The sequence below is a fragment of the Peromyscus californicus genome, unplaced genomic scaffold (assembly GCF_007827085.1).
Source record: "Peromyscus californicus insignis strain IS unplaced genomic scaffold, ASM782708v3 Scaffold_9__1_contigs__length_137607984, whole genome shotgun sequence".
NCBI lineage: Eukaryota > Metazoa > Chordata > Mammalia > Rodentia > Cricetidae > Peromyscus > Peromyscus californicus.
Genome location: NW_026294617.1, coordinates 104725678 through 104747757, shown reverse-complemented (window position 1 = coordinate 104747757; position 22080 = coordinate 104725678). Strand labels below are relative to the sequence as shown.

The 22080-nt window shown below is 39.1% G+C and overlaps 1 protein-coding gene across 1 annotated transcript in view; it reads right to left on the bottom strand.

Annotated features, from left to right (window-relative positions):
- Zgrf1 (zinc finger GRF-type containing 1) overlaps positions 1-22080 on the bottom strand; it is a 68960-nt gene that overhangs the window by 23920 nt on the left and 22960 nt on the right. Inside the window, exons 11-19 of the mRNA XM_052731505.1 lie at positions 20502-21148; positions 19790-19928; positions 17767-17951; positions 16059-16255; positions 13600-13739; positions 9605-9748; positions 6961-7075; positions 4731-4993; positions 2422-2581 (exon numbers count right to left, since the gene is read on the bottom strand). Coding sequence (XP_052587465.1) covers positions 2422-2581; positions 4731-4993; positions 6961-7075; positions 9605-9748; positions 13600-13739; positions 16059-16255; positions 17767-17951; positions 19790-19928; positions 20502-21148 — 1990 coding nt within the window. The remainder of the gene's footprint in view (positions 1-2421; positions 2582-4730; positions 4994-6960; positions 7076-9604; positions 9749-13599; positions 13740-16058; positions 16256-17766; positions 17952-19789; positions 19929-20501; positions 21149-22080) is intronic.

Here is a 22080-nt window from a genome sequence, read left to right as displayed (position 1 = left end):
TGAGTGTGAGTGTGAGTGTGTGCAGACAGAGACCAGAGGTGTTGGATTCCCTGGAGCTGACATCTGTTATGGGTGCTAGGAAACAAACACCAGTCCTCTAGAACAGCAGTGCATACTCTCAACTGCTAATTCATTTCTCTAACCTAAGTATTTTCCAGCAACCACATTAATTTGACGAAGGGTTAATTTTAAGGTTGGGGAAATGGCTCATTAGGCAAAAAATCCTTGCCATGCAAGCTGGGAAACCTGAATTCCATCTCTGAACCTATGTAAAGGTAGTGGGAAAAAAATGAATTCATAGTGTTGTCCTCTGGCTGTGAAACACGTAATGTAGCATGTGTGCCTACACACATCAGCCTTATATACCAAATAATAAGACTTAAAAAAATTAGGCAGAGTCTTACTATGTAGGCTAGACTGAAGCTTACATAGATCCACTTCCCTCTGTCTCCCAGGTTCTGGAATTAAAGGCTTGTGCCATTATACCTGGCAAATAAAAAAATTTTGAAAGTTTATTTTTTTTAATATTTCTTTAATATTTCTTTCTACCTGAATGTATGGTGTGTATCTGGTGTCTGAGAATGCCAGAAGAGGCCATCAGATACTACCCTGGACCTGAAGTTGTCCTCTGACCTCCACATGTATGCTGTGGCACACACACACACACACACACACACACACACACACACACACACACACACACACAAACACACAGAGAGATTAAACAAAAAGACTAGCTATATGAATCATGAATTTTTAAAAACAAAGCTGTTGTTTATGTTGAAATTCAGATAAATACTAAATTACTGATAAACATTGAGTATTTCCTTGGCATTTAAAAATATACTTATTTATTGTCCCTGTGTGTGCACACTCATGCCAATCTGGGCACACATGTGCCTCCGTTCACCACCTGGGCAGCAAATGCCTTTACCTGTTGAGCCATTTCACCAGACCTTCTTTGCAATTAAACAAGCAAACAAAAACAGGAAATCAAAAGTAAGAGCATTTGCTATTGCTATGCAAGCAGGAGTCCTGAGCTCAAATCCCTAGCACCCACATTAGAAACCAAAAACCTGACATGGTCATGCAATCACCTATAACCTAGTACTATGAGGGGCAGAGGCTAGATTCAGGCTCAGAAAGATAGTCTGTCTCAAAGTAAGTAATAAGGCGGAGTGATAAAGTAGGAGATGACATTCTCCTCTGACTTCTATACATGTCAAGGTGTACACTTGTACCACACACACACACACACACACACACACACACACACACACACACACAGAGGAGAGAGAGAGAGAGAGAGTTAAAAATTCTTTTTGTATTTACTTACATTGTTATTGGCTTCTTTGTATCCCTCTTATTAAAACAATGACATAACTTACATTGTTCAGCTATGTTAATGCGTTTATACAGGTGTATGAGCAAGAGAATGGCCTATAATTGTTGGTTTGGTGATTGGAATTTAACCGATGTCTATGATAATAAACCAACCCTCTGAGTCAGAGGCAAATATGACAGGAAATAGCATAAGCACCATGCTGCGTGTGAGTCCTTTGGTCCCCAATGCTGTGGAATAATCCTTTTCTACACTATGAATTTGTATTACTCTCATTGGTTAATAAAAAGCTGACAGCCGGTAGCTGGGCAGGAAGTTAGGAGGGAAAGCCAAACTGAGAATGCAGGGAAGGAGAAGGGTGGAGTCAGGAGTCACCAGTCAGACACAAGGAAGCAAGATGAGAATGTCGTACTGAGAAAAGGTACCAAGCCACATGGCTAAACATAGGTAAGAATTGTGAGTTAATTTAAATGTAAGAGCCAGTTAGTAATAAGCCTCAGCTACCGGCCGAGCATTTATAATTTATATTAAGCCTCTGAGTGATTATTTGAGAGTGGGGTGGGACAGAGAAATTCTGCTTACACCCCAGGATCCACCAGGAGATGTAGAGCATCTTAGCAGATGCCTGCACGTGCGATGAGTTCAACTGTACAGCTAAGGGGCACTGAGGTTGGAAATCCTCTACTCTTAGCAACAAGCAGTGGGCAATCATCCTTTTAATTCCAGAGGAAGACATTACCCCATCAGTCCAACTTGTAACCCTGAAAAATGCCTTTCAAAGGAATGCTCAGGGCTCACCAGATTGCCTCCCTCAGCAACACACTTCCAGCCCTGCATGTTCTTGGCTGAACTTGCATTTTATAGGGTTATTCCAAACTGTTAAAAATAAACTGTCAGCTAAATGAACAATTACTTCTTAAGAAGTTAGACTGTTACTACTTCATAGCTCTTGGGTCACAAGCAATGGCCTTACACTCTTGTCAGGCAGCAAGAATACATATGGACACTAGGAATTCAGTGTACTGTCTCTCAGCAATAATATAAAATATCAGTTACTTAAACCCACTTGTCATACTTACCCAAGAAGCACTCTGTCAACAGCTACATTAGTGGAAGAAGAAATGAGAAGTTTCCATGGCCTTCCATTTCCAACTGTTCCAGCATCACACTTTTCAAACAGCTGTACAAAGAATAAAATCACCACAGCCAGCAAATAGCTTTTGCCTGCTCCAAAAACACCTAAAATACCATAAAAACTTTTTTATGAATGCACAAGCAATATCTTCTCTATCTTACCTTCCTTCATTTAACTAATTAATATATTTAAAAAAAAAAAGAGTGTCCACTATGTGCTATGCAAGAGGATAAACAGATAAAGAAAACATTATCATCTTCAGTAAGGCTACAGTAAACAGGATAAATAGGTAAAGAGATTATGATAACAGGGTAACACTGTTATGGGACCAGAGAAGAAAAACTATCTATCTTTGGCCTGGTGGAGATGGGAAAGTGTCCTTTAAAGAAAGAAGAAGCAGAACTAAGTCTCCCAAAATCCCACACTGACACTCTACAGAAAGTCAGCTAAGCGTGTTGACAGCACTTTCAGAAATTTCCACAGGTACACAGCAAAGAGGCAAGAAAGGAGGCTTGGGTAGGTAAAGGGATAAACCATAAGAGGACAAATCAGACTCAGGAGGCAGAGGCAGGTGGTTCTCTGTGAGTTCTAGGCCACCAGGCAATACTGTCTCAAAAAAAGATAAATCGTAAGTCCACTATAGCTAAAAATTTTGAAATTTCTCTTGAAGCTGGCAGGCAGACACTGAAGGACTTTAAGCAACTGGACTGACTTGTAAGAATATATGTCTTAGAAAAACTGTGTGGAAGCTGGGCATGGTGGCACATACCCTTAATCCTAGCACTTGTCAACATAATAAATGCAACTTTAATGAGGGCCCCATACACTGTACACTCCTCTAAGCATTCTATTTATATTTAATCATTTAAACACCCAACCATACAAGGTATGTGCTATTTTTATTCCACATTTCACAGAACAGGAAATCAAAGCTAAGAAGTAAGTCACCTATCCAAGATCATACATGCTGCGAGCTGCAAAAAAATGTATGAAATGGGATTTCAGCTGATTATGACAAGCTAATACCTAAAAGAAGCCAAGGGCCTTCCATAGGTCAAGCTGAGGCTCATGGAGTCTTGGTGATATTGGCTTTTGATTATTAGCCGTTTCCTGCTATGAATTTCTCGTGTGCTATTGCAGCTTTTCCATCATTCATTGGGCACCATTTACTCTATACTAAAGGAATATTTAGATAACCTTCTGTGCAGTGACATGGCCAGTATCCATAATTTCAGGCCTTTCTGTCACTATCATGATTAGCAGCATCTGGCCAGGACCATCCCCAGATGGATGAAAGTATCTTATCTGAGATACCTCACAGACACCTCAGAGATTCTCTAAGAACAGACTAAGCATCCAGACTATCTGTTTGAGAAGGCCTGGTGGATGTGCTAATTAAGCTTAACTTTCTCCCTTTCCAAAGTCTTATCTCTAGTTTTAGATCCACCCTTAACAATTTACTCAGAACTAAAGGGTTCCAACTTACAGGTACATCTAGCTGTGATGGAAGATGCCTAGCCAAGTTGCCTAGCAACCAAGCACACTCACCAGAAATGTCAGGAGCAGAGATAGCTTGGAGAGATAAGGGCCAAAGTGATTTAAAAAAAAAAAAAAAAGCAGTTTTATTTTCAGATGGCAAGATGAAAACGAGAAAAGAGAATGAAGAACTAGATGGGTAAGAACTGGAGAGGAACGAACTGAGATGGGGAAGAACTAGATTAAAGGGCTAGAAGAAAGTACTAGAGGAATGAGATGGAAGATGAGGAAGAGCCAGATGGGGAAGAACAAGATGAGGAAGAACAAGAAGAGAAAGAAGGAGATGGGAGAGGAGCTGAGATGGGAAAGAACTAGATGGATGAGAACCTAGACAGGGCAGAACTAAGATGAGAGAATTAAGATAGAATTTAGAGGGGACAGCAGATAAATGTAGAGAGAAATCAGGCAAGGAGCTAGGCATGAGAGCAGAATAGAAGCTGTGTAGAGAGAGAACTGACTCAGAGGAATAAAGTGTATGGACTAAAGAGTTTTGTGTATGTAGATTCATTTCATATCATCAAAGATTAGATTAACAGCTGGTTGTAGATTCTTCCCGGACCCTGGGAGAGGAGCAGGACCCCCATAGTCCCTGTTACATACAGCCAATAAACGATGGAGTCAGGATATGAAAACAATACATTCCTACCCACTAGAACACTACAAAAGAGCAGAATACCCTATAAATGTTTACATCTACCACGACTGTCTCTTTCTTACCATGGATAATTGTGACAGGCAGGGAACGGGTGCAGGGCTCCAGTGTGTCTTCATCACTTTCTTGGGAGGCCATCATTTGAGCTATCTGAATTAGTGCTCGAGCCTGATCCTTGTTCAACCTGTGTATGTCAATCAACTCACTAGCTAACTGCAGGGTTGCTCCTAGGTTCAGGAGTTCAGTTTTTGTTTTAATATTTGCAACAGCTGGTGGGATAAATTTTCTTTTACTGACATTTTTATTGTTAAATGTAGTTGGCCGAGACCTAGTAAAAAGAGAGTACATCAGAAACAGGGACTTTTGAAGTGTGTGAGTGAACTCATTCATAACTTAGCTTTCACTTTACAATCGTCAGAGAACATTTTTGGAGAATAGGCTTCAATCTGGAGGGTGCAAGAGAACTAATATTTACAGAATACCTACTATATGCTGGCATAGATTTTAGTAATTTACATACTAATTTATATACTCTTCACATAAAAAGGAATTATCCTAAATAAAGATAAGTAAATATTGAAATGTTTCCACAAAATCGCAGCACTAATAAGTAGAACACTGGCTTAGATAATTAACATAGCTTCTACATCAGGTAAAATTATAATAGGCAAATGGATTTTATTGTTATTTAAAATATATAAAAATGAAGTTACAAGGCTTCAAAAAATAAATAAAAAACAACAACCTAGGGCATTGTGGCAAAGAAAAGGGTAATGCTGCAAGACAGATGATAACAACAACCCAAATTGGAAGAGAGGCGCTGAGACTGTAGCTCAGTGCTGGAGCACTTGATTAGCATGTATGGGTTGAATGCCCAGTGCAAGAAAACGTACTTTTCTCATTTTAATACATTAAGTATAAATTGACTTTCCAATTGTTTTCATTCATTCATTCATTCGGTGATTTATTAAGGCAGGGTCTCATGTATCCCAGGCTGACCTGGAACTCTCTATGTAGCTAAAGATGAACTAGAATTCATGTGTTTGCTATCTCTACCTCTACCAGAAGTGGTAAGAGTACAATATATTGCCACAGCTGATTTATGTGGTAATGAATATGAAACCTAGGGCCTCAAGGATGTGGCAAAAAGAGCCATATTTCTGATTTTTTAAAAAGAGCCTCAGTGTAGAGAAATTTAAAAGTGAGATACAGGTAATTAGAATGAAAACGATTTCAACATCTGCCCTATCAAATCATTCTTTTGACTGCTCAGTGATATACAGCATAAAGATACAGATAAGCGGCCGGAGAGAAGGCTCGGCAGGGAGGAGCACTGGCTGCTCTTCCAGGGAATCCAGTTCTAGTCCAGCACCCACATGGCAGCTCACAACTGGTTGTAACTCTAGTTCCAGGAGATCCAATAGCCTTTATGGCCCCCAGACACTATGTACACACATGGTGCACATACATGCATGCAGGGAATACACTATACACAGTAAAAACCATATAGATGAATGAAATTATGCACTATAATGATCCTTTAAAAAGTAACCCCTGGGGATAAAGAGGAATAAGTTTCAGAATGAGCCCAAACCACAACAAATAAGCAGGTGGAAGGGAAGTAATACCTACATTTTTTTCTTTCCTCTTACAAATTTTATTTATTTATTTTTGGTGCTGGGGATCAAAGCCAGAGCCTCATACATGCTGACAGCACTCCACCACTGAGCCACATCTGTTTTATGCTTAACTTCTAATATATAGCAATCTCCTGATCTAAAAGCTAATTAAAATTTTGTTGGTAAAATAGACTTAATGTTCTGTTATTGCACTTTCAGTTACCATTTGGACTGGTTAATTATTTTGTCAACTTGATACAAGCTCATGTCATCTGGGAAGAGGGAACCTCAATCAAGAAAATGCCTCCATCACATAGGTCCATGGGAAAATTTGTGGGGCACTTTCTTGATTAATGATTGATCAGGGAGGGCCTAGCCAACTGTAAGTGGTGCTACCCCTAGGCAGGGGGTTCTGGGTTGCAAAAGAAAGTAGACTGAGCAAGCCAATAAGCTATGTTCCTCCATAGTCTCTGCTTCAGATCCTGCCTCCAGGTTTCGGCACTGAGTTCCTGCCCTGACTTCCCTTCACGATAGACTATATGCTGTAAGATGAAATAAACTCTTTCCTCCCAAGTTGCTTCTACTACAGTGTTTATCACAGCATTAGAAAACAATAAAGAGCAAACTAGGCCACTATAATTTAATACCAATGATCCAAAGATAAAAAATGACTTACATTGCTAACAGGTGTGGCATTATTGGAAGAGTAGCTGGGTTAAAGTAATCCTCAATGTTTTTCAGAGTGGTCAGCTCTGTGCTGGCATTACAAACCAATAATGCATGGACTGTTACTACAGAGACAACACAGAAAATGAGTATTAGATGTAAATAAAACCAACACAAACAAACTGATTAAATGCTCTTCTAACTCAGAGGCTAGCCTCCGAACTAGTCAGATGACATAAAATGAAATTTTTGGAACATGCAGAGGTGTTTAAACATCTACCTTTTACATTCATTTTGAGTGTGAGCACTCATGAACTGTGTAACAGCAATCACACTTGGAACAATGTATAGTACATGAAGAACAGGGCTAGTGTGGGCGGGACACCACTTGACAGCGGCGGCTGTTTCCATAGTGCTTGTGCTGGAGAGGAGTGTGTGCAGTTTTTAAACTTTCTTGTATTTCTTCCTCAATCATTTATTAAACATATGAAAAACAGAAAACTGGAATGCGAACATTGCTAAGAAAGCATCTGCAACAAACACAAAAATGTCCACCTGAAAAGTGACTAATTGTTAATTGGGCTCTTGTTGGGTTCATACAGGTTGACTACGTAAAAATAATCAGTTGAGTAGAGTGGATCATATCTTTTTTTTTTTTTTTTTTTGGTTTTTCGAGACAGGGTTTCTCTGTGTAGTTTTGCGCCTTTCCTGGAACTCACTTTGTAGACCAGGCTGGCCTCGAACTCACAGAGATCCGCCTGCCTCTGCCTCCCGAGTGCTGGGATTAAAGGCGTGCGCCACCACCGCCCAGCTGTGGATCATATCTTTAATCCCAACAGCAGGTGGATCACTGTGAGTTTGAAGCCAGCCAGGTCTACATAGTAAGACTCTGTCTCATTAAATAAATAAATAAACAACATAAAGGGGGAAAAAAGAGGAAGTCACGCATGCCTAAAATCCTAGCACTCCAGAAGTGGAGGCAGGATTTCTGTGAGTTCATGGCTGGGCTTCACAGCAAGATCCTGCCTCAACCAAAAAGAAGGGTGTTGGAGGGTGGTGGGAGATCAAAGGTTAAAAACATGAAATACTAGAAATCTAGGATCATTAAATGCTGTCTCTTTAGTTCACTATGGACCAAATTCAACTATCAGAAATAGAGACTAAAATGTATAGAGAAGTCTCCAGAAACTTCCATATTCATAGAACTAGATGAGTGTAACTTACTAAAGTCTCTTCTGCTACAAGACTTCTCAGGACCTTAAATGTCAGGGAATTTATAATTTCCCGTTGAAGACAAGTCTTACGTAGCCCAGGCCTAAAGATTCCCTTACTAAAAGAAAAATAAGGTGAGTAGTCTGTCTTCATAAAACTTTCTCAAGAGGGGCTAGAGAGCTGGCTCAGCAGTTCAGTATTTGTTTCTCTTCCAGATGGCCAGAGTTGAATTCCTAGCACCCACATGGCAACTTACAACCATCTGTAATGCCAGTGCCAGGGGTCTCAATGCCATGTTCTGACTGCTGCATATTCCAGGCATACATGTGTGGCACAGACATATAAGCAGGCAAAACACTCAGACACATAAAAATAAATGCATCTAAAAAGAGAATTTCTCAAAATAGCTTAGGTACTCAAGATAAAAATTATATTCTGCTGAATCTCAAATCTCTAAAACCTTCTCAATGTAAAGATATACTGTTTACAAAATATACCTTCAAAGACCAAGAAAATTAGAACTCATCTAAATAAAATTATATGAAAAAGGATTCATGTCCAATGTTCACATTTTAAAAAAATCAGGTATATAGTATATAAAATTCAATCTTAACCAAATACTAAGTGATAGTTCAAGATTTCTTTTTCTATGTGGATAAGTGTTTTATCTGCATGCATGTATATGTGTACTCCATGTGTGCCCAGTGCCCTTGTAGGTCAGAAGCAGGTGCCAGATCCTCCTAACTGCCTTACAGATGATGATTAACTATTGTGTGGGTGCTGGGACTAAACCTGGGTCCTCTGCAAGAGCAATACTTGCTCGTAACCACTGATACATCTCTCAAGCCCCTAAAGACTTCATTATATTGTTAGTTCTATAGAAATATTTACAAATTCAACTTTCATACACGTGTTAGTTTTATGTCAACTTGACACAAACCAGGAAAAGGTAACTCCAAATGAGAAAATACTAATACTTCCATCGGACCAGCCTGTTAGGCAAACCTGCGGTGCATTTTCAGGATTTATGACTCAAGTGGAAGGGCCCAGCCCACTGTAGGCCGTGCTACCTCTGGGCAGGTGACCCTGGGCTGCACAACAAAGTAGGCTGAACATGCCATGGGAAGCAAGCCAGTAAGCAGTGCTCTTCCCTGATTTCTGCTTTAGTTCCTGCCTCCACGCCGTGGCTTCCCTTGATGATGGACCATAACCTGTAAGCCAAAACAGACCCTTTCTTCCCGCAAGCTGCTTTTGGTCAGGGTTCTGTTACAAGACAGAAACAATACGTGTTTTCAGGATCACTCTGCATACACTATTAGAAACTGGAGACGGGTCCTTTCACTGGCTTGAATCAAACAAGCCCACACATATCACTCTCGCTCTCACCACCTCCTGTGTCTGTTGTTCTGGATGAACAGAATTTAGGTGGACAGGACACTTACTGTTGGTGGGCCAATTGGAAGGGAAATAGCCTTTCAAAGGCAGCAGCTCCACTTCATTGACCGAAGACGGCCCAAAGAAGGCACTGCATGCGATGAAGGTATCTAGTTTGAAGTCTAGGGTTTTTGAAATCACCCAAAGATCACCTGAAAGGCCAAACATTTTCAAAGTCCAGCTTTACTGAGGTAAGTTTGACCAAAACAAACAAACAAATTAAAACTACAGCTAGTTAGGATATTCAGCATAGCATTTTGGGGTGGTAGCAGGGATTGAACCTAGTGCCTTGTGCATGTTACGTACCCAATCAATCTACCACTGCACTACAATTCCAGTTACAACACATTTTGATATGTCTTGTGTGATGATTCCCACAATCACGCTAATTAACATATCCATCACCTGACATGGTTACTTCTGTGTGCATGGTAAGAACCCTTAAGATCTCCACGTTTTGCAGATTTCAAGTACAAGATACATTATGATTGACTGCTGTTACCATGCTGGATATCAGACCACTAAAACTCACAACAGAATACACATATACTCAGGCAGGTACTCACATATACATAAAATAAAAATACATCTTAAAAAAAAAGTATGTATGTGTTGTGTATGTAAATCTGCGTGTGTATGCACCACACTGTTTGTATGGAACTCAGAGGACAATCTTGGGTGTTGGTCTTGCTTTCCACCATGTGGAGTCTCTTCACTATTTTTTCCACTACTTCCCCCAGGTCATTTGGCCCAAGCTTCTGGGGATCCTCCTGTCCCTGCCTCGCATCTCCCCATGGTAGTGCTGGGATTACAGATGTTCATCCCATGCACCTGGCTTTTATGTGAGTTTTGGGGATACAAACTCAGGTGCTCACACTTTCACAGTAGGTGCTTTTACCCCTTGAGCCATTTCCCCAGACCTTATACAATATGTTTAATAATTGAGATATAGATACAAACACAAAGTAATTTTCCCGGTACAGAATTGTCTATTGGTGGTATCATGTCATCACTCAAAGTGGCTTTTGCAGCATTTTAGAATCCAGCTTTTCAGATAATGGACATTCAACCTGTTCTGTCAACCTTTCAACATAATGTTCCTTCATTCAGAAAGTCTTGTTACAAATAAAACTACTGATGAACTCCAACAGTCGTCAGCTTAATAACACTAGAGTAACTCCTCACTTCTAGTCAGGAACTAGTAAGTTTGTGGATCAGAACTTACCTGCACATTGAGGAGCCCTTGTTTGGATAACATCATCTGGGAGGGAGGCAGTTGGGAGATGGTGAGGGACAGAGTCAGGGTAAATAGGTAAGGCATGTGAATGCTTTCTAAGTACTTGTTTCAACTACACATTTTTCGAGGTAGAAAAGGATTTAAAAAAGCATAGAAAAGGGCAAAGGGACAAGGAGATGGCTCAAGAGTAGTTACAAATCAAACTCTTGCTGAGCATGATGACACACACCTTTACTCCTAGCACTCGGGAGGCAGAGGCAGGAGGTTCTCTAGGTCCAAGGCCAGCCTGGTCTACAGAGCTAGTTCCAAAACAGCCAGAGTTACACAGAGAAACCCTGCCTCAAAATAAAATAAAATAAAATAAAAGAAAATAAAATAAAATAAACAACAAAAGGAGGGGGGAGAGGAGGGAGGGAGAGAGAGAGAGAGAGAAGCATTTGCTGTTTAAGCCTGATGACCTAACTTTGATGGTCAGAGCCTATGTATATGGCTAGGTAGGGTGGATAATAATCCCAGAATTCCTATGGGGTAAGATGGGAAGCAGAGGCAGAGCAGGCCAGAAGCTCACATACACAGCACAACAGCAGAAACAAGACTATCCTGCCTTAAGACAAGGTAGGGAGAACTGATGCCTGAGAGGTTGTCCCCTGACCTTCACACATGTGTCACAGCATGTGTGTACCTGCCTCACACACACTCACAAGTAAATCAGTCAAATTATTTTTTTAAAAGGGTGGGGCTGGAACAATGGCTCAGACCTTAAGAGCACTGACTGCGGATGACCCTGGTTCAATCTCTAGCATCCACATGGCAAAACACCCCCAAACACAAATTTTATTTTTTTAGCTTTTATAATTAAAAGGAGGAAAGAACATAGCATGGCATGGTGGTGCACATCTTTAATCCCAGCACTCCAGAAGCAGAGGCAGGTGGATCTCTGAATTCAAGGTCAGCCTGGTTTACATATCAAGTGCCAGACCAACCAAGACTATATAGTTAAGACCCTGTCTCAAAAACAAAATAAAATAGAAAAAAAGCATAAGAAAAAGTAAAATAAATAAATAAAAATACAAGTTTATAGAAACATACAAGTTTATCAATCATAATAAATCTAGTTATTGAGCATAATCTAGAAGTAAAATTTTTTGTTTTGTTTTTTTTCCGGTTTTTTGTTTGTTTGTTTGCTTGTTCTTTGGTTTTTTCGAGACAGGGTTTCTCTGTGTAGTTTTGCGCCTTTCCTAGAACTCACTCTGTAGCCCAGGCTGGCCTCAAACTCACAGAGATCTGCCTGCTTCTGCCTCCCAAGTGCTGGGATTAAATGCGTGCACCACCACCACCCGGCCATATAAGTAAAATTTTTATACTAGAATATGTCTAAAAGAAACATACTTATAAAACACACACACAAAAAGTATTGGAAAATGACTTACCAAGTAAATATTAGTAACAGTAAACCTGCTATACTTATCCTGATAATACATTTCAAGGAATGACTCATTTCTATGGGAAATGTTTCCATCCACCAAGAAGATAACTTAGAACGCATGTCCATCTGGTAAACCTGCCTCATCTGTGAGATGCGGCAAGCAGCAAACCAGCAAGGAGAATGTACGCCGCAATGAAGGGTTCAACTCAGCCCGACTGCCCATAGCTAGTTAACGTTGGGCAAACAATACTAGGTTTGAGCTGGTGCTTAAAGAACTCTGCAACATAAAGACCATTCTGAAATCACTGCTGAACAGAGTGGTGCAAACTAAAACTACAAGTTCTTTGTACACCCACTTGAGTAGGTTGATCCACAGGGTTTCTTGTACTAGGACTACACTTGATTAAAAAAAAAAATCAGTTTGGAACTCTAAAATAAAGATGCATGTTACATTCTCATGATATATAATGTAACATTTCCATTCAAGGACTATATCCACAAAAACTTCTTGTATTTCTATAAAAAACCTTAACAACATACCAAGCATTGTGAGGACTGGGGTAAGAATCGCACACCTTTAATCCCAGTACTTAGAAGGCAGAGACAAAGGCAGAGGCAGAGGCAGAGGCAGGCTTCTGTGAGTTTGAGGCCAGACTGGTCTACAGAGTGAATTCTGGACAATCAGGACTGTTATGTTACACAAAGAAACCCTGTCTTGAAAAACTAATAGAAAAAAAGAAAGAATAGGTCATGAATGTCGGGCCATGGTGGCACACAGAGTTAAATTACTTTATTATTTATATGATACCAAGAATGTAGTGTAACTTTTCAATAAAGTAGCTTCTGGAATTATTATTATTATTATTGGTTTTTTCGAGACAGAGTTTCTCTGTGTAGTTTTGGTGCCTGTCCTGGATCTAGTTCTGTAGACCAGGCTGGCCTTGAACTCAGAGATCCACTTGGCTTTGCCTCCCTAGTGCTGGGATTAAAGGTGTGTGCCACCACCACCCAGCTGGAATAAAATTTTTTAAAAACTCTAAAAATTTTTTGTTTTTGGTTTTTTGAAGAAGGGTTTCTCTGTGTAGCCTCGCTGTCCTGGAACTCGCTCTATAGACCAGGCTGGTCTCAATTCACTGTCTCCTGAGTGCTGTAATTAAAAACTCTAAAAATTTAAAGTATGCTATTTAGGAATGATCTATTATACCACACCTTTCACTGTATGGCACTATTAAATTCTACTTTAGGAATTCTCTTTACTATAAAGGATTTGCAGAGCTGCATGTTAACCAAGATGCTCAACTGTGTGGAACTCAATCATGAACATGAGCAGGTTTGCCTACCTTTATTATAAATTGAAGAGCTCTCCTTCCGACTCAGCTTAAGATAAATCTTACTTTTTGTTCCACTGTAAAATTCAGGATTTACAGTTGCAAACTTCTTTAGTTTACCATACTGTTTTCTCTGAAAATCATATCCTTTCCTGAAAAATAAAAAAAGAACAAAAAATAAAAGTGAATTTGAGGGGTTAAAAGACTCCTCAGGTTAAGAACACTTCCTGCTCTTCCAGGGACCTGAGTTCAGTTCCCACACCCACACCTTCAGCTCATAAACACTTGTAACTCCAGCTCCAACAGATCCAATAACCTCTCTGGCCTCCACAAGCACCCACAAACATACGCACATACATACAGTACCCACCCACAAACATGCACATATACATACCCACCCACAAACATGCACACATACATACAGTACCCATCCACAAACATGCACACATACATACAGTACCCACCCACAAATATGAGCACATACATATACAGTACCCACCCACAAACATGAACACATACATACAGTACTCACCCACAAATGTGAGCACATACATACAGTACCCACCCACAAACATGAACACATACATACAGTACTCACCCACAAACATGCACATATACATACAGTACTCACCCACAAACATGCACACATACATACATTATCCACCCACAAACATGAGCACATACATACAGTACCCACCAACATGTGCACAAACATAGAGTACCCATCCACAAACATGAGCACATACATGCAGTACCCACCCACAAACATACAGTACCCACCTACAAACATAGAATACCCATCCACAAACGTGAACATACATACAGTACCCACCCACAAACATGCACACATACAGTACACACAAACATGTGCACATACATTCAGACACATACCATATGCATAAAGATTGTTAAAAATCTTTTTAAAATAAATTTGATTAAGGAAGAATTATTTTAATTTTGAACACAGCATGTAATGCAAAGAACTAGAGTTGTACATGTTTATTTACTTTCATAGATGTTGTAAAATATAAATATATTCTATCAGCTGGGTAGTGGTGGTGCACGCCTTTAATCCCAGCATTTAGAAGGCAACGACAGGTGGATCTCTGTGAGTTCAAGACCAGCCTGGTCCACTGAGTTCCAGGACAGGCTCCAAAGCTACACAGAGAAACTCTGTCAGGAAAAATCCAAAAATTAAAAATAACAAAAAGAGAGAGAGAGAGAGAGAGAGAGAATAATTCACAGATCTGTCATCAGCTTTAGTAACAATCAAGGCAGGGCAGTGGTGGTGCATTCCTTTAATCCCAGCACTTAGGAGGCAGAGGCAGGCAGATCTCTCTAAGTCCATGGCCAGCCTGAACTATAAAGAGAGTTCCAGGAAAGCCAGAGCTATTACACAGAGAAACCCTGTCTTGAAAAAAACAAAATAATAATAATAATAATAATGACAGAAAAAGCCAGACTATCTAAGTTTATATAGCTGTAAAATCACAATAATAAATAATCTTAATTACCATCATCCTATACATTATTGTTATGAGGAAATAATATACACAAAGTCCTTGGGAAAGACCCTATCATCTGTAAGCTTTCAATAAGTTATTAATTTCCATGCAAACTATCATTATGTTTAGTTGTTTAGTAAGCCCACTTTTATCCTATCAGCTCTATAATTCAGGCTTGGAAACAACCTATCCCTGTACTGCTAAAGAATTGTTACAGTGGTTTTATAAACAGGGTTTCCCTTATGTTTGTGAATAGCCATGAAGAGAAAGGAAGGAGGGAGGGAGGGAGGAGAAAACAAAACAAACTACCTTTTGTCAGTTGTCCTGATATTGTTGACATCATTTAGAGAGGACCAAAATAACTTTAAAGCCTTACTTTCACTTAAAATAATAGAGCTGGAAGTTGTCTCCTTTATATATACTTCCCCATCTGTGGTGGTCTGAATGTAATCGACCCCATAAACTCAGGGAGTGGCACTACTAGGAAGTATGGCTTTGTTGGAGTAGGTATGGCCTTGTTGAAGGAAATGCGTCACTGTGCAGACAGGCTTTGAAGTCTCATACGCTCAAGCCACACCTGGTGTCTCAGACCATTTCCTGTTGCCTGCAGGGTCAAGATGTAGTTCCTTTCCCACTCTCAGCTCTTTCTCCAGCACCACATCTGCCTGCATGCTGCCATATTCCACCATGATGATAATGAACTAACCCTCTGAAACTGTAAGCCACCCAATTAAATGTTTTCCTCTACAGGAATTCCCATGGTGTCTCTTCTCAGCAATAGAAACCCTAACTAAGACACCATCTCAATTTCTTTTAAAATCATTGATGGGTTTGGAATGTAGCTTAGGAGAATGATGGCATAGCATGTGCAAGACTCTAGGATCAACCCAAGTACCCGTGGGCAATTCTGTGAGGGTTGCTATTCTCTGATATAATTACAGAACATGTTATGGTACCAAAACATACCTCAACAAAAGCTGGCATTCCTCATAGACTGGTATCTTTTGACTTCTTAAATATGAGCCAATACTCTTAACATCATTAAAAACCATGTTGGGCTGAGACTCATCCTGTGATAACTGTCCCGGAGTTGCTTCCTCAAGCCATTTGAAAAATTTACATTGATTACCTTTGGGCCTATCACATGTATAAAAGAGACGACCCTAATGGAGAAGATATAAAGAATTTAAGGTTCAGTGTTTGGCTAGCATGCATATTAGAATTTAGTAAAAAAATTTATTTCTATTTTTCTACTGTTTTCTGCACTATGCTTGTCCAGCATTTTATAAAGGCGGCCTGTTATTAATGTATTCCAAAAAATAAATCACTTATTAACTTAAACAATACATTAGAATTATAAAGTACCTACTTTTCCATTTACTTTCTCTTTATCAAAAGAGTATATTACTCTGAGAACAGAACCTTATTTGAGAGGCTGGAGAATTGGCTCAGCATTAAGAGTACTTGCTGCTCCTACAGAGGACCCAGATTTGGTTTCCAGCAACCACATGACCTATAATTCCAGTCCTAAAAGATCCAGCACTCTCTTCTGGCCTTCATGGGCTCTAGGTATACATGTGGTAAACATATATATATGCAGACATTCACACATACACATTAAATAAAAATAAATCTTATTTTAAAACTAGCAATAATTATAATTTTATTGTTCCCCAGTTAAGTGTGCACTAGACAACTTGGAATCTACCCAGAAACAATTACTAGCAATATCCGTACATTTCTTTCTACACATACGCATGTGCACACACACAGACACACACACACACAGACACAATTCACAAAATGAAGCATTTTATACTCTGTGACCTAAGCCTTTTAACAAACAACATAGCATGGACATGCAAAGCATACAATCAAATAATCTTAAAAACAACACAAGGATTGTTAGTAGCTACGTATTTCAATCTATAGCTATGCTATTATTTACGAATTCTTGCTTTTGACTTTTGTGTTGTTGTTTCTGAAACAGGGTTTCTCTGTATAGCTCTGGCTATCCTGGAACTTGCTCCGTAGACCAGGCTGGCCTTAAACTCACAGAGATCCACCTGCCTCTGCCTCCCAAGTGCTAGGATTAAAGGTGTGCGCCACCACTGCCTGGCTGCTTTTGATTTTTTTAAGGTCAAATTTATACATTCAACTAATGATGCATGCAAATAGTGAAATGATTTAATTGTTATTATAGATGAAAGCAGTTTTACAAACGAGTAAAAGCTATCCATGTGTTCCTAACCCTTCTCTGTGATACCCACAACACACATTAGGTCAGCATGCTTTTCTATTCCCTTGGCCTTGTCTAGTGCTGGTACAGAAGTTTTCAACCTTCATTTCTTCCTGTCTCATCTCAGCATTTTCTAAACCCTCAAGCAGCTCCCTTTCTCAGTGCTGACACTACAGCTCAGGCACATTCTTCTCGCCTTATATACGTAATTTTCTTCCCTGTATTAGTTTCCATCCACTATTATGCAATAAATTCCTAAAATTTTTGACGATTAACTTTCTTATTTTTATATCCTGGAACACAGATCATTCACTTCATTAGAAAAGTATTGAGAGCTTATTATACCACTTATGCCAGAAAGAAAACTCACGTCTGAGTTTCCATAGTTCCTAAGCTATGCATAAGGTAAGTGTGGGGAGGGAGCAGAAGCAGTACCTTATTTGGGCCTTCTTTTTTAACCATGACTAATTTGGCAGGTTGATTATGATGGCAGGATGGTGAATTACTTTTTCCACTTTTCAGTGTTTCTCCTTTTGATGATGTATAAAAGGATATGTCAACTTTGGAAAGGGCTTTGTATAACCTTTGTGCCAATCCAAACAGTAATATATTCAGATGCTCTACAAGAAAAAAAAAAAGAGCTAAAAGTTAAACACAAAATTATTTTGTATTTGTATCAAGTGCACTGTTTCCTAGCCAGTTTGAAAATAGCCTTTTAACACTCAACTGTAACACAATACTATAACATCTGTTATTTTAAAGATTTGTTTTTTATGTGAGTGCCTGTATGTATGTAAGCACACCAAGTGTGTGCAGTGCTCACAGAGGTCAAAAAGAGTTAGATCCCCTGAAGCTGGAGTTACAGATGGTTGTACTTCCATATGGGTGTCAGTAACTGAATCTGAGTCCTCTGTAAAAGCACTGAGTACTCTAACCACTGAGCCAGCTCTCTAACAATCCCTTTTATACTTTATTATTGTCTCAATTTTGTCACATTGGAACAAAAAACAAAACAAAAAAACCTAGTTTCACAGCCAACCCAATAATGCATCCAAGACAAAATACTATTCTATTAAGCCCTTATCTATCAGACTGTTATACTTCCTCTGACAGTCATCTACACTTTTTATTATTGTTGCATATTAATTATATATATTAATGTATTTCACAGCAACATTCTTTTTGAAGGATTATTTTTAATTATGTTCATATATGTATGCCTGTGTGTGTGGGTTTGTGCACATGACTACAGTACCCAAGGAGGCCAGAGAGTGTTGGCTCCCTGAAGGAGAGTTACTGACAGTTGTGAATCATTTCACTGTGGGCTTATGGAATGGAACACAGGTCCTCTGCCAGAGCTGAAAGCACATTTAATAGCTAAGCCATCTCTCTAGCCCCTCACTGTAACATTTCAATACATATAAACATTGTGCTTTTAGAAACCACATCATATATTATTTACCTTATTTTACTTTAGTTTTTGAGACAGGCTTACTATGTTGGTCCTGTGGTGATATTTTGTTTGTACTCTAACAAATAAAATTTGCTTGAAGATCAGAGGACAGAGCCTGCCACTAGAATAAACATAGAAGCCAGGCAGTGGTGGCACACACCTTTAATCCTAGCAATCGGGAAGCAGAGATCCATCTGGATCTCTATAAGTTCAAAGCCACCCTGGACTACACAAGATTAATCCAGTCTAAAAGAGAAACAGCCAGACAGTGGTGGCACACACCTTTAATTCCAGTACTTGGGAGTCACATGCCTTTAATCCCAGCACTAAGAAGACTGAGACAGGAAGTAATATGGCTGGGCGGAAAAAGGAATATAAGACAGGAGGAGACTGGAGTTCGGTACCCTTTCAGCTGAGGACTCGTGGAGACAGCATTCAGTCTGAGGATTCGTGGAGACAGGATCTTCCCCTCTCAGCTGAGGAGTTGGCAAGATGAGAAGTGACTGTGGCTTGTTGTCTCCAATCTTTCAGCATTTACCCAGATATTTGGCTCCAGGTTTTTATTATAAGACCAATTAGGATTTGTGCTACAAGGTCCAAACTGATCAAGCTCTCAATCTCCTGAAGTCTCCTACATACTGGGCTAACACTGCCACACCTTATAACAATCCATCTTTCAAAAGGCAAGTTTTAGTCTTACGCCTCAAAACATTCAGACCTAAGCATGCATCATACTTAAACATTTCCATTAAAGTGTAATGGGCTCATTTGTTTCCATTTTAATAGATAAAAAGACATTATTTTTAAAATATTGCAATTTCCCACTTTTAAAGCTCAATTTTGATCTGATATTAGAATAAATTTACTAATAAGTTCTAGAGTTAAACATATGCAAAATAAATCTCCAGAGGAGAATTTACTATGAAGGTCTATAACATATTATTCTTTTTTGTAGTTCTAATATCACACTAGATGATCATCAGAATAAAAATATAAGAGCCATACCTATGATAGAAGATGTAAAGATCTGCTTATAGTGAGTGGGAGACTGGAAAACAGCTGGTATGTGAACTTGCCTTTGAGGAAGATAAGCTGATATTATTTTCTGCTCACTCGGGAAGCATAGCTCTGAACCATTTATCTCCTGGGGTGGGGGGGGGAGAAACACCATTTACCAATAAATTTTTTCATATATAATGAAGAAAACACTAACGGTACTTTTGATCTTTAGAATCCATGTTTTATGATTTAAAATAAAAAAACAAATAAAGCCAGAATATTTACATGAACTTTTGAGTCTTAAATAGACTAACTCTTCTCAATGGCCTCTTAATATGATTTTGAATATGTTTTGCTACAAATAGATCATTTTATATTTCTATTTCTGTTATGACTATAATAATGACTTTTAGCAAATTTGTAATAGATGTATGTGCCTTAATAATCCTATAAGTAAGACTGATTTGATAGTCAAAAATAAAAACAGTCAGTGAGATCGGTACTGGAAGGAGTGGCAGAAAGAGGAATAAGAGCTAACATTTATTAAATACCTTTTATATATCCAACAGTATACCCAAGACTTTTAAACACATAATTTAATATTCATAATTACTGGGAAATAGGTATCTGATCAAAAAGTAAACTGTTCCCAAACAATTTGCTTATTCTTCTGCTGGAATTCAGACAGTAACTACTGGGCGAAAAACACTTTCCTCACCTGTAAATCTTTGACTCTGGAGTTGTAGCTGGCGGAGCTTCCTAACATAGCTTGAATTTCCTCAGTCTTGGAAGTGTGCTTTGAGTTCAAAGGAAGAGCTTTCTTTCTGGAAACAGAATCTTGACTGCTAAAGTCCTGCTGCTGTTGATAGAGCATGCCTTTTATCATCTGCAAGTGCACAGGGTCTACAGAGCTTTCATTCACAGCATTACTCTGCCTCTCACGTGTGTGGCTACATTGCATCCCAGAGACAACCTCAGCAAAGAGGCCCTCTGTCACTTCGCTGTCAATTCTGTTTGGAGAAGCTGAGTTGCACTGGAGCATGTTCTGATATTTCAGCCACTTGCTTTGAGCAGAATTCTTAGGAAGCAGTGAAACATCTGGAGTCCCTTCTCTAGACCCTTCACAGAAAGAAAGCTCACCCTGGTCCTCAGGTCCAAGGGCAAATGAAAGGACCGATTCTTCACACAGGTCCAACATAGGAGAACCAGAAGGCTCTCGTGCGTCGTCATCAGTCATAAATGAACAAGAATCTAAGACTGCTGGCCCATCACCAGGTGGCAAAGTAATGAAGGGAACCGAGGCTCTACTTGCAAATGGAAACCTTTGACGGTCCTTACTCTCCAGAAAATCAGTGTTTTTCAGTCCTGAAAGAAAACATAATGCTGATCAATACAAATGTAACCAGTCATTACCCAGACTCTAGAAAACAGTGGGGACATAGTCAAGGGCAGAAGGTCTGACTTGCTGTGTAAAAACAGAAGAATAATACAATTTTATTGTCCCCTCCCAAAGTAAATGCTTTCAGACCAAAATCTAAAGGTTCAAAATTTAATTTACAGATCTGAAGACTCTATTAAGACTGACAATACAAGTCCTTCTCTTTTCTTCTACACAACTAAATATCTAATTTAATTCCTCATTGTATTTACAGAACATCTAAGTTCTCAAAGCATTCGAAAATGAGAAAAGCTGCATCACTCTCACTTTACAGATGAGGTCCAGAGATCAGTGTATATCAAGTGGCACAGTCAGAAAGAACACAGAATGAGTTGATAGCTAGTCACATACCTTCTGGAGACAAAGCTCACTTAATATGATGTGATTGTAACTATCTTTTTTTTCCTTTATTTTTATCTTATGTGCAGTGGTGTTTTTCCTGCGTGTCTGTGTGAGGGTGCTAGATCCCCTGGAATTGGAGTTTTAGACAGTTGCTAGCTGCCATGTGGTTGCTGGGAGTTGAACCCGGGTCCTCTGGAAGAACAGTCAGTACTTTTAACCATTGAGTCATCTATCCAGCCCTCATTGTAACTATCTTTAAATTATTGTATTTATGAATTATAATACCTTTCACAACAAAAAAGATTTTTAGCTTTATATGTTAAATTAATCACATAGATGGGATGGTGAACTCATATCAGATTTTGCCTGAATGAGTTTTACAATTCCTTCCATCTAGAAGCAGCTATTGGAATAGACATTGCTGAAAGTGTAAAAAGCAATAAATATCTATTGGATATATTAATGAATCAGCAAAACTGCACAGGAATTAAATATTATTAAAGTTTTTATCTAAAAA